The sequence below is a fragment of the Melozone crissalis genome, unplaced genomic scaffold, assembly GCF_028551555.1.
Source record: "Melozone crissalis strain CALT ecotype California unplaced genomic scaffold, PUWL_Pcris_2 ptg000012l_1, whole genome shotgun sequence".
Taxonomy (NCBI): Eukaryota; Metazoa; Chordata; class Aves; order Passeriformes; family Passerellidae; genus Melozone; species Melozone crissalis.
This window is the reverse complement of record NW_026535790.1, coordinates 12,015,433-12,027,966: the sequence shown is the minus strand read 5'-3', so window position 1 is coordinate 12,027,966 and position 12,534 is coordinate 12,015,433. Positions and strand designations below refer to the sequence as shown.

Below are 12,534 nucleotides of genomic sequence, written 5' to 3'. Positions count from 1 at the left end.
GTGCTAGGCCTTAAGCAGTGTGTAGCCAACCTTGCACAGATTGCATTAAAGAGCTTTTTCCAACAATTCAAATGTTAACTCACTTCCCTCCTGCACATGGGCCTTGTCCAGTGAGACAGATGAACTGCAAATGGCTGTGACAGATTTGATTCTCTCCTGCAGATTTCCTAAGTGATGCAGAAGAAATTCTGCTCACAAGCTGGAGCAAACTGTCAGGGGAGGGAAATGTTTCTACAGTCCAGTTACAGAGAAGATGCAATCTCGGGCATGGTACAACAGGTTTTTCTGCTTGACCGTGTCTTGATTAGAAAAATGGTTTGTGGTTCAAGTGTGTAAAGTGTGTTACCAGACTTTTCCATGCTCTTCACATTATCAGAAGGTGCTGGCTGGGTATGGCTGGCTTAGTCTCAGCACCCACCCTCCCTCACTGGTTTGCCTGATGTGATGAACAGTGAAATTGAGAAAGTACTGTATGTTTTGGGGCAAGATCTGTTAATTTATGATGGGTCTCATAAGTTACTTGTTTGACTGGGCAGTGTTCTGTAGGAGTGCTTGCAAAGGAATAGCCTGAATGGAATTTCGCACTTCTCACTCTTAGAAAAACATTACAATTTTGAACTTGATTTAAAATCAAAAAACAACCCCCCAAAAAGCAAACATCAAAATGACATTAGGGCTTTAGACTAATTCCTCTTTCCTGTTTGCCTTCAAGCACAAATTGTACAGTCCTAGTGCAGAGACTGTAACAATAATAGACACACCACAGGACCTATAAGGAAACTGAAATGACCTTGTTTTGAGAAACACCCCCTTTCTCCATTGTCAGCCCTTGTGTCTTTGAGGAGAGTTTTGGGGGTGGGCTTTTCTTGTTTTGGTTTTACTCTGTTCACCAGGTATTTGAGAACTGAGGCCCAGTATTCCCAAAGCTGATCCAGCTGCTGGCACTTTCAGAGTTTATTTCATACTGGACTGTCAAGCTTGTTTCATTCCTAAACGCATGCAGACACTATTTCATACAATCCTTAGTTTGCAAACCTTTCTTCTGGGTGACTGGTCAGTGTGCAAATAGCCCTGTTTGTTTACCTCAATGTGTGAGGGATTTCCTTACTGTTTTCATTTTGTTCAGTTGATGGATCTGTCAGACTTTGAGGGCAGCATCAAGCACAGCTTCCTTCCTCCAGAGGGAAGCAGCAGGGACTCAGGGATCCATCAAGCTGTCTGTCTGTCCTAGCCAATGTGGGGAAAACAGTTGTAATTACCTCCATGCTTTTGCCTTATGCAGTAAACACTAACCAAGCCAGACTAATTGAGGAGTGTGTGCTGCCTATCTGAGGTCTGATGCTCCTGTAAGATGCAGTGCCAAAGTGTTAATGTGCTTTTGTGAATGGAAGCTTTTCTGTGTGTGCTTGAGGTCAGGGGACTTTGATGTGCTCAAAGGAGTGATGGTAGAAAAGCCTGCAGTGTCTGTCAGAGCAGTGCTGGAGCTACCAGGGTAGCAAACACCTGAGACCTTGAAAGGCTGCCTGAAAATTGTTCTCTGAAAAGGGCTCTAAGTTTTGTCACTCCTGAGGGCTTCTCCACTTCCAGCTGTGAAGTGGGAATACACAGGCTTTTTGTCAGTATCCTGTTGAAAGGCTCAAAACTATTTACAGTACCTTAAATCTTGTATCCTCCTTTCCCTCTCCTTCCATCTTCCTGGCAAGTTGCTCCTCCTAAGCTGTAACATGTTCAATGGTGCCTTGCTACTTTCCAGTGCTTTTAACTCTCCTTTAACCATGCAAGGGTGTAATTCCTGGAATTGTAACAGGCTAATTTACACTCTTCAGTTTGTGCTGTTTATTGAAACACAAAGATCACCAGCTTGGGACAGAACTTAAACCGTGTCAGTCTCATGGCAGCAGGAGCAGTAACATCCCAGCTCTTTGACATGAGCTAAAAATCAGGGTTAGGGAAAGCACCTTCCTGAAAGGACTCACCTGACTGCAGACAGGATAACAAGTGCAAGCTTGAGCCATCCTTGTTCTTTTCCTACCCAAACTCCTGGAGGAACAGAAAGTAATTCTGTGTGATTGTAACGTGCTGTCTCTCACCCAGCAATTTACAGTTTCCATCAGGAAATAAACCAAGGTATTTAACAGGTATTGGCTGCCAGTCATGCCCTTTCCTACCATGCAGTAAGGTCCAACTCTGTCAAAGCTGCTTGTCCTTTTGTGTTTATTCTGTTTGCCCCAAGCCATTCTGTCTGTTAGAGCAGCCAGGAACCCTCACTGCCAGGTCAGAAGCAGAGGTGGGTATCTCTATTTACTCTGTAAATAAACGTGCAGCACAAAAGGAAAAGTAAGGTTTGAAGGTGTTAATTCGTCCTCCTAAGTCTGAGCTGTGGCTTGCTGAGCAGATGAAGAAGGATGTTTTGAGTGGTATAAATTTTTCAAAACTGCTGGAAGGAGACAAGAAGCAAACATAGTTCAGAGGGTGTGAATTTTGCCTGCCTGGAATATCCTGTATCTTTGCTTTGCTCAAATAGCCTTATGTATGAAGCACTTTATTCAAATGCAGGAATTAAAGAACTATTACTACAGCTGGTAGATTGGAAATGTTTACAGATCCTACATGACATTCCAAGATTCTATCTGTAAGTGTTACATGTCTGTAAAAGTGTTTGAAAAAAGGAAAAAAAAAACCCCAACTTGTGTAAGAAGTTACATATGTGATGTGTTATTTCTGGCATGATTGGATCAAACTTGTGCTGCCCACCATGCTGGGTTGGGCTGACATCAGTGCTGAGCAGTCACCTGCCCTGGGACAAAGCCTGCAGCCCTAGGGGATGGCACTTTGCAATAGGAACTTGCTGGAAGTTGAATTTATTCAGCATATTTTTACCTGAAATGCTCAAATAGTTTGACTTTCACAGTAACAGTGAAAGCTGGGTTGAGACAGGACTGTACATCTACCTCTAACTCCCATAACCTCACGCTGCCTTCAGCTGGAGGATCCTGAAGAAATCTCTGGTTTGAACTTTTCAAAAGGCTTTCACAGCATCCTTATAATAGAACAACACATGCTTTTACTAAAAAAGTATTTTTAATAATAATAATAAAAAAGATCTACCCATAAGGGAAAAGCTTAAGCCACTAAAAAGGGTTAAAATTTATTTTTTAATAGCTGTGATCACGTAACCACCAAAGCTAGGGACTTGACAACATGGAAAATCTTGTTACTTCTATTTCTGCTCTAAGAAACCCCCTTACTTTGCAGTGACCTGGAAAACAAGTCTTGTGTTCCGGCGAGCTGAGGAATGAGACCCTCATAAGTCACACTCAGGATGCTGTAGCCCAATGTGGGCAGTAGCATGTGGGCTGAATGCTTCTGCTTTCTTAAACTTCCTCCACTTCTTTCAGGCTGTGCTCCAGGATGGTGTCTTGTCCTTGGAACTTAAAATAGCCACGAAACAACTTTCTCTGAAGCACCAGGGGAAACCAGTAGCTGTCATCAGGCCACATGCGATGGAAGGGCACCTCGTCCAGCTGAAACCACTGGGGCCTCATTTCTGGTGGCACAAAACAAAAGAACTCTGCATGGGACATGCTCATGGATTTTTGCTGCCTACACTGAATATTGGTCAACAAGCAGCTTCCCTCTCCAGTCCAGCTGCCTTCCTTCTGGCAGGCATTTTAGAGTGAATAGTTCTCTATTTCCTAAGGGCAGTGCTGCCTCAGAAGAGCTTGCACCTCCTTCTTTCCCCACACCAGCCACCTACCCTCACTTTCTGTTGGCTCTCCATGGAAGTGATCTGCACGGAAAATGTGAACGTCCATGAGTTCAGAGTTGCCCACAAATTCAAATGTGATCTGACCCATCTTCTGCAAGGTGTCCACAGTCAGGCCACTCTCCTCCAGGAGCTCCCTGCACAAGAAAAAGACTTCTTACATGAAACTGAGCATTGGGAGGACAGAAATGCAGTCATTAGCTTTACTCACACAAGTAAAACCCTTCCAGTGAACCAAAAATGAAAGCTCTTATAGAACAACAGAGCAGGGTTCTGACCTGCACCAAGCCACAAAGCTACAACACCACAGTGGAGCCAGTTTAGATTGTGTTATTTCAGCCTCCTGAGCCTGGCAGGAGAACACTCTGTGTTGGAAGGGGAAGATTCAGGAACATGGATCATTTAGTAGAATTTAGTCCATGCAACATGGAGCTCTTCTCTGAGCAAGGGAGAAGTGGGGATGTGAAGTCATCTGACTGTGGCTGGGTGTGGCTTCAGAACTCCAAGATACACGTCATTTAGACAGGCAAAAAGCTTTGCCAACTTCAAGCTGAGCCTTTTAGAATTGTGGAGAAGCAGGTCATGAACACCAGAAAGAACATCTATACCTGCTACACAATCAGCTACTTCTAAAGCAAACAAGCTTAGTTAAATTACACATTCCATCACACCATTTGCACACAGGAGGTTGAGAATTCTGGTTCCCATTCAAGTGCAGTGTAAAAATCACAAAGCACTTGTGCAAACTCTGTCCTTCTGCTCCTTGGGAGCACATTGAGCATAACCAGAGGCCAGAAGGGAAGACTTTTAAGAGCACTTGGAGAGCTGTGCCAGCTCTTTTCCACACACCACCATGCACAGCTACTTGAAGCACATTCAATTATTTCCTCTCTTTATGCTCTGTGCTCAGAGCTTTTTTTATTTTGCCTCACTCTAAAAGAAGCAGCATGGCTTCAAGTTAGTCATTGTTTTTCTAATGTACAAAAATAGGGAATATTCTGAAACTGTGTATCTTTAGTTATAGTTAATAATTAACGTAGTTGCCTATTTGGCAGGAACAACAATTTTAAAATGTAATGGAAATAATTTTAAGGCTCCAGCTTTCTTTGGCATTGGTTTCATGGATCCCATCTTTCAAAATAATACTTCAAATTAATGTCTTGGCTAATTTTAGTTTATCTTCTGAGAAGCTATCTATGTCTAAAATAGAGGCAGTTTTCCAGCAATGACTCTAAAAGCCTCCTTTTACAGGCACTGATAATTGAACAACAAAGCACAACATTGCTACAATTCTCCAGGCAATTTATCCATCAGCTGCTTGGCTCTGTCTGTAGCAAGTGGAAACATTACAGGTGGCAAACTAGAAATAACTCATTCATTAAATGCTCCCCTTACAAGATGTGCCACTGAGGACCTGCCCATGTGCTCATGGGAATGTGCTGAACACAGCAGAAGATGGAAATCTTTTGGGAACTTTCGTTCATGTTTTGGGTTAATATTTAACTACTTGTGCTGAGGCTTCCCACCTGCTGCCTCTGCCAACCCAATGGAGACAGAGCAACGTGGAACCACAACCTCAGACCTCAACTGCAGTGGAAATGGTACAAGGGAAGTTTGATTTGGAGTGTGTGGTGCTTCCTGCAGCAGAGCTGTGCCCTGAGGCAGCGCTGCACCACTCAGCAAGGTGGCCAGTGTGTGCAGCTGCTCCTGGCCCTGGGGACAGCCTCCCGCCCAGCTGACCTCAGCAGGAACTGGCTGTGTCATTCTGGAGGAAACTGCAGCTGAAGGGGTGGGGACAGTCCCCAGCAGCAGGTGCTGGCTGTGCTCTGGCACGTTGCATTTGGATTGAGGAAAATTTTAGCACTTGACATCTTGTGTGAAGAGAGGTTTTGGTGTCAAACGTGGGGGCCAGCACAGGTAAACAGACCAAGGAAATCAAATGCTACATTAAACCATTAGATTTACCTCATAGCCAGTTGCAGGTAAGTCTAGCAAATGTTAAGTGACAAAACATATGTCCCTCTCTCCACTCAGAGATGATAAATCACATGAAAAGCCACAATGAAATGTCAGGTACGTTAGGGCCACGTGCTGCTGGGAGCACATCTGCACAGGGACCCTGCTGTCCCTGGGCCCAGCTCACCACAGAGCCTGGTGGTTGTGCTGGCACAGCTGGGGAGGCTGTTGAGGGCAGAAGCTGCTGGGAACCAGCTGAGCACACCATGACTGATCTTCCTGCAGGTGCAAGGGCAGCTTTGGGCACGTTATCAGAAACTGAGGAGATGGCAAAGCACGGCTTTGTATCAGCAACATTCATGTAAAGAACAAGGTACCTAATTTTTAGAGGAATTTAGCAAATTTAGAGCAAAAAATTTAGCAAATTTAGCTGTGATTTGCTACTTCATTTTAATGACCAGATAGATGAAAGAACTACAAGAAATCAGTACTGAAGGGTTCAGAAATTACACTCTGCCTTTTTACTGATGAAATTCAATTCCACAACTCAGCATTAGCACTTAAAAATGTCACACCATATGATCAAATAATAACCAGTTTGGGTAATTATTTAAATTCAATTAGCTGTAATTCTGCTATATAGCCAAAATTAAACCTTGCACCTCTGTGAAGATTGCAAGAAACTGTCCATCACTCAGACTCATTCTCAGTTTAGATCAGAGTCCAGGGAGGACACAGGAAGTTCTAGCTGCTCACAAACTGGGTAAGTTTAAGATATGCAGGTGACAAAGGTGATGATTGTTTCTCCTGTGCAGAGAAACAATCCTGTTTCTCTGTAAATGTAGATGATCCCTCATCACCTGTGGAGCAGGTGTTCAGAACTGGGTCCATGACTGCATTGGTGGGTAACACGAGGGTGTCACTGACCTGATGAGCCGTGGTACCTCCACCTGCAGCCCACAGCCGATGGTCCAACACCTCCCCCTGTGCCCCCATACCTGTCCCCGTGGCACCGGCCCGGCCCTCACCTGCGGGCAGCCCTCACCTGCGGGCAGCCTCCTCGATGCTCTCCCCGGGCTGCACCTTCCCTCCGAAGCCGTTCCACAGCCCGGCGCCGAACCCGCGCTTCTTCATGCCCAGCAGGACGCGGGACGGCTGCACCACCAGGACGAGGGTGAAGAGTCTGGAGGTGTGCATGGCTCCTGGCTGAGGGACGAGGCGGACACGCTGTGCCGAGGGTTCCTGGCTCCTTTCCGAGGGGAACCGGGGTGTGCAGAGCCCCTCAGACCCAGCAGCCCTCCCCAGTGCCCGGTCCCTAAAGCCTGGTTCTCCAGCACCTCTCCCATCACCTACCTCCCTCTCTAATGCTCCCACCGACCCTCGCTCTCCTGCTACCTCAGCACCCCCTTCCCAAAGTTTGATCCCCCAATCCCAAATCTCAAAGTTTGATCCCCCAATCCCAAATCCTTGTTTCCCCAAACCCGCCCCACCAAATCCTGACCATCTTTAACACCCTCTCCCAGCATCCCTGACTCCCAGCATCCCTTCCCCAAATCTTCGATCCCCTCCGCAAATCCCTGTCCCCCCAGATTCTCCGACCACCTTCAACATCCCTTCCCCGAATCCCTGAGCCCCCAGAAAACCCTCCCCAAATCTCCGATCCGCTCTCCTTAAATCTTTATTCCTCCTAAACTCCCTCCCCGAATCCCGTATCACCCTCAACATCCCCTCCCCGAATCTCTGACTCCCAGCGCTCCTTGCCCAGATCGCTGATCCCCCATGGCAATCCCTGACCCCCCCCTGCACTCCCATCCCCGCCCCGCGCACCTCAGCCCCGCACTCGCGGCTTTCCCGCCCGCCTCAGTGTCACCCTCGGCTGCGGCCCGTCCCCGCTCTTCCCGCGCCGCCGCCGCCCCGCCCGCGGCCGCCGTAAGGGGAGGCGGGACAGGGCGGGCCGAGGCGGCCATGGCGGGCCCGGGCGGAGCCGTCATTGCCGGGGGCAGGTGCGTGGCGGGGCTGCTGAGGCGATCCCGGCTCCCACGAGGGGAATGGTGGGGTGTCCTAGAGCCGGTGCCTGGATGTTCCCCTCAGGAATGGGTAAATGGGGTTTGGGTTCTGCGCGGGCCGTGGCTCTTGGTTGCTCTGCCGGGCTTGCAGGAGCTCTGACATCCCTCCGTTCCTCTGAGGGGCTCACGGAGGCCACCGGCCCCGCTGAGGCAGCTCAGGAGTGCTGGGGACACTCTGCCGTGTCGTGTCCTTAAAACACCTGAGCAGAAGCGGGAGTAGGATCGCTTTCCCCCCTTAGGTCAGGATAGCATGTGAGGCCTCATCCAAAGTCTGACCCTGCTGTTGTGATTGGAACAGTAAAGATTCCAGAAATCTCAAATTTGGGGACTTCCTTTAGAATCACAGAATGGTTTGGGTTGGAAGGGACCTCTGGAGACCATCTAGCCCAATGGAGCAGGTGACACAGGAACATGTCCAGCTGTATTGAGAATGTCTCCTGACAGGGACACTCCACACCTTCCTGGCTGCCTGTAGTGGCTGGAATTAATTAATGTAAAGACTTTTAAAATACAGAGTGGGTGGTTATGTACTAACTGGTTGACTTGCCTCTCTTCCTGGCTTTGAATGAGCAGATACCTGCACACCACGGTGAAGTTTCTGAGGAAAACTGGAACTGAGCAGAGGTGGTTGGAGCGGCACTTGAAGGATCCCTTTGTCAAGGCATCGAAGCACCAGCGGTACCGGTGCCGAAGTGCCTTCAAGTTGCTGGAAATTGATGACAAGCTCTGTGTTCTTCGTCCAGGATTTTCTGTTCTTGACTGTGGAGCAGCACCTGGTGCTTGGAGCCAGGTTGCTGTAGAGAGGGTCAATGCCTTAGGTACTGGTAAGTGCAATTTTTTGGCAGGCAAGATGGGGATGGTTCTCCTCTTGAAGTGTGTGAGAGGTCTCTGAAATACTATGGAATCTAAATCAAAATACTGTGAAATCAAGGAAATATTATGATGGTAGCAGTAGGGGAGAGGACATGGGTACTGGCAAGTGCCAGTCACTGATAAAAACACGAAGGGGTGAGCCTAGTAATTGTAGAGAAATTGTGTTTATGAAATAAAACATACCATGTGGCGCTAGTGATCTGATTAGCTGTTGAAGGGAAGATCCTTCATCCAGTTCTGAAATTGATGTAACCTTTAGCAACTACCTTGGCTTATTTGAAATATTGTTTCCCTTCTCGAAAAATGGAAGCAACTGCTTTGCATTGTTTACATGGGTGAAGCAAGTGATATTTACAAAGTGAGGTGTTACCATCTGCACCATTATCCAGGATTTCTGGACTGTCAGTCTTGTAAGAGCAGCAGAAAACCAGAAAAATCCTCCTTGTTTATCCAAAGTAGCTGAGTTTTTATGTCTTGAACAGATGAGCTTATGGCAAACCCTCCATCCAGATGCACCAGCAAACTGCCAGGGGACAAGAAGGCAGCTGTGGCAGGGGGTGGGTTGTGCCTGCTGGCACAGAACTCGTGCATGTGCAGCTTTTTGCAGCCACCCTGAGTGTTCCCTGTGTCATTCATCCTTACAGATGCTGCTGTCCCCACTGGCTTCGTGCTTGGCGTTGACCTGCTGCGGATTTCTCCCCTGGAAGGAGCAGTTTTCCTGTCAGAGGCTGACATGGCAGAGCCCAGCACGCTGAGGGCCATCCAGAGCCTGCTTCCCCTGGGGAAGGCAGATGTCATCCTGAGTGACATGGCCCCCAACGCCACGGGCATTAAAGAGCTGGATCATCAGAAGCTGATCAGGCTCTGTTTAGGCCTCCTGGATATAGCCCAAAGCATTTTAAAGCCAAAAGGAACGATGCTCTGTAAATTCTGGGATGGATCCGAGGCCTGCCTGCTGCAAAATAAGCTGAAGGAGCAGTTCCAGGATGTGAGGACTATAAAGCCTCAGGCCAGCAGGAAGGACTCTGCAGAATCTTATTACTTGGCCAGGCTGTACAGAGGGAAATCAAAGTCATGAGCTGCACATTCTGTGACATTGGTTGGAAATCTCCGTTTAGTGGGTGTTTCAAGGAAAAGCCCACCATTAAGACTTTGGGGAAGTTTGCTACTCTTTAAGTCCGTCAGGCTTTTCAAATACTGTGGACAAAATAGTTAGGAATGGAGAGGAATAATCTGAAAGGCAACCTCTGGGGCTGGAGTAATGGAAATGAAAATAAAATGTTGATTATATGAGTTTTTAATGGGTTCATAATGTCATGAATGAGACGGACCATAAAGGTGATTGTTGGAACGTGAGGGAACAGCAAAGGGGAGTTTGAGCCAATTCAGTGCCTTTTAGAAAATGTTTCTGTGCACATCAGGATCTGCATCCTCATGCAGGGTGTGTAACACAGAGAGGCACGGCTGCCTTGGGAATGTTCAGCCCCATGGCTCTGCTGACTCTCCTGCAGACTCAGGTTATATTTAGGAGTTGCTGCTTCCTGGCACTCATAAATCCACTCAGGGGCAGTGGGACAGGGTCATGGCCACATAGATCATCTCCCCAGTGCTTTTTAGGTGTGGCCAGTGGTGTTTCTCAGGCAACAAGACAAGATGTTCCTAAGATCTCAGCAGGGAGAATGACTGAATTGCCGGAAATCTGTTCGCACAAATAAATTCAGCTGCTGCCTTATCTGAAAGTGACAAATTTCATATTAAATACTGCTTTTATCAGGCTGACTGTGGCATGAGTTATACGAGAAGCTGTTTTAAGACTCCCAGGCCTTTCTCATCATCATCATCAGCAGCTCATTTGGGGCAGCTGAGTGGGTCGGTGCTCGGAGGGCGCGGGGCGGGCTCGGAGCTCAGCCCAGCCCAGCCTGTCGGACATTACGGTAGCGCGGGCAGTGCTGCGCTCATAGTGCCGCACTTACGGCTACCGGCGCCGCCGTTCTCGCGAGAGGCGGGCGCGGAGTTCCCGCGAGATCCCGTGGCCGGGGCGAGGAGGGAGATCCAAGCGGGGCGCGCGGCGGTGAGCGCTGAGGGAGGGACGGGGGGAAAAGGGAGAGAAGGAGGGCGAGGGGAGGGAAGGAGGGCTCCGGCCGCGCCCGTCCCACCCCGCTCTTCCTCTGGCAGAGTCGTGCGGGCGAACCCCTCGGTGCCCGGAGCTGCCCCGTGCCCGCCGCGGCCGCTCTGGGTGCCCTGGGGCAGCCTTGGCCACGGGGGTTCCTGAACCGGACCGGGTCCCACACCGAAGTGTCGCTTAATTGTCGGTAGGTTTGAGAACCGGTTTGCTGCCGGCAGGTGCGTCTGGTATCCAGCGCTCAGTTTGGCTTTTGGCAGATCTGTTGCTTCTGCGCCGCTCTTACGCCGCCTGCTCGTGATGCTGTGAATGCAAACAGTGGCTGCGGAGTGACCCCGGGGTGCAGCCCCAGGGCTCTGTGGGTGCCACAAGCCATGTGCATGTGGCTGCTTTTCCTGGTCCGGGACTTTTTCAGGTGTTTCTGGGGATTTGTGGAGTGTGCAGTCACTGGAGGGACTCACGTAAGGTTTCCTGACATCTCCTGGGGAACCTTGCAGGCTTTTCTGAGCTCCACCCTTGATTCACCTAGTTAGTCCCCTTCTGAATTGGAAGGAAGAGCTACATTTCATTATATGAATGATGTGCAGGCTTTTCTGAGCTCCACCCTTGATTCACCTAGTTAGTCCCCTTCTGAATTGGAAGGAAGAGCTACATTTCATTATATGAATGATGAGATGCAGTTTCACTTATACAAGTGATCAATGGACTTGGGAAGACTTCTTGTTGGAAATTAGAGTCCAAAGTGCCTCTGGAAAACCAGAAACAAGTTGTGTAGCAGGAAGGGTTTGCTGCTACCGTGAAGCTAGTTCTGCTCCCATCAGCTTCAAAAATTGAGGGGAAGAACAATGAGTTTGGTTTGGTCGGAGAAGAAGAGGCTGTCTTGCATCTTTTTCTCATTTCAGAGAAAATTACAACTTCAGCCTGGGTGGGGTCATGTTTCCTGTGGATCCCAGCAGTGATTTGTAGGTTGATTTTTACCCTGTAAATTGGAAGACCTCGTGTTTAGTGTTTCCTCAGGGCAGTGATGGATCCCTCTTCAGCAAAGCATCTTGCTCTGAGTGTTTTGCTGATGATTTTCTGTCCATTTCCAGAGCCATGGAGGACTTGGAAAATAATACCACTGTCTTCTCCACGCTGAGATCCCTCAACAACTTCATTTCCCAGCGTATGGAGGGAGTGTCTGGAATGGCTACACCAGGATCAACTCAGAGCTCCTTACAGATGCAGTACCAGCAGAGGATGCAGGTGAGGAGTCCTCATCTTGGTGATTCCTGCAGTATCACTTCTGTGTGGTTGTGTGCTCCTTTTGATTCCAGGAGCTGGGAATTTCATTCACATCTGAAATTGGCATTTGGAAATTGACGTTCAGAAATTGACGCAAACAAACAAAGGAAGCTTTCTCTCACCATTCTGGAATTTCTTCCAGAATATATTTAAATTTTTTTACAGTGTCAGACAGGCTTATTTCTGTTTTGTAAAAGTTTAAGAAAGGTCCTTTGAATTTATTCCCTGCTGGTTATATCTGTGTACCAGCTCAGGAAATAAAATTGTGAGTTGTTTTCATATTGCTGAACAAAGGAACTTTATATCTTAACATTTTTCTAGTAAGACACTTTGTTACCTTTTTTCAGGATTTAAAGGCTTCTTAGCCTGGTCACATCCAGAAGACATGCATTGAGCTGTGGCTTTGATATGCAAACCAGCTGTGCTTTCTTATCCACCTGGGTTATTTGCCTTTTTTTTTTGTCTTA

The 12,534-nt window shown here is 48.0% G+C and overlaps 3 protein-coding genes across 5 annotated transcripts in view; 2 read left to right on the top strand and 1 right to left on the bottom strand.

Annotated features, from left to right (window-relative positions):
• Positions 1 to 3,010: 3,010 nt before the first annotated feature.
• On the bottom strand, positions 3,011 to 7,634 carry NUDT1 (nudix hydrolase 1). 2 transcript variants are annotated; one of them, XM_054270982.1, is made up of 4 exons: positions 7,550 to 7,621; positions 6,768 to 6,928; positions 3,758 to 3,903; positions 3,011 to 3,547 (listed from the first exon to the last, which is right to left on the bottom strand). In XM_054270982.1, exons 2-4 carry the CDS (start codon positions 6,917 to 6,919, stop codon positions 3,375 to 3,377), a joined length of 471 nt encoding a protein of 156 aa, XP_054126957.1. In that variant the 5' UTR covers positions 6,920 to 6,928; positions 7,550 to 7,621; the 3' UTR covers positions 3,011 to 3,374. The 2 variants fall into 2 exon arrangements, with proteins under 2 accessions (XP_054126957.1, XP_054126956.1); XM_054270981.1 differs by having other exon boundaries at positions 3,012 to 3,547; positions 6,768 to 6,924; positions 7,550 to 7,634.
• A 33-nt stretch (positions 7,635 to 7,667) lies between these two features.
• On the top strand, positions 7,668 to 9,952 carry MRM2 (mitochondrial rRNA methyltransferase 2). The gene is made up of 3 exons (XM_054271009.1): positions 7,668 to 7,725; positions 8,362 to 8,612; positions 9,306 to 9,952. Exons 1-3 carry the CDS (start codon positions 7,688 to 7,690, stop codon positions 9,737 to 9,739), a joined length of 723 nt encoding a protein of 240 aa, XP_054126984.1. The 5' UTR covers positions 7,668 to 7,687; the 3' UTR covers positions 9,740 to 9,952.
• Positions 9,953 to 10,694: 742 nt separating this feature from the next.
• MAD1L1 (mitotic arrest deficient 1 like 1) overlaps positions 10,695 to 12,534 on the top strand; it is a 347,760-nt gene continuing 345,920 nt past the window's right edge. For both annotated transcript variants that reach the window (XM_054270764.1, XM_054270763.1), the window contains exons 1-2: positions 10,695 to 10,732; positions 11,875 to 12,028. In XM_054270764.1, the coding sequence (XP_054126739.1) occupies positions 11,879 to 12,028 (150 nt within the window). In that variant the 5' untranslated portion in view covers positions 10,695 to 10,732; positions 11,875 to 11,878. The remainder of the gene's footprint in view (positions 10,733 to 11,874; positions 12,029 to 12,534) is intronic.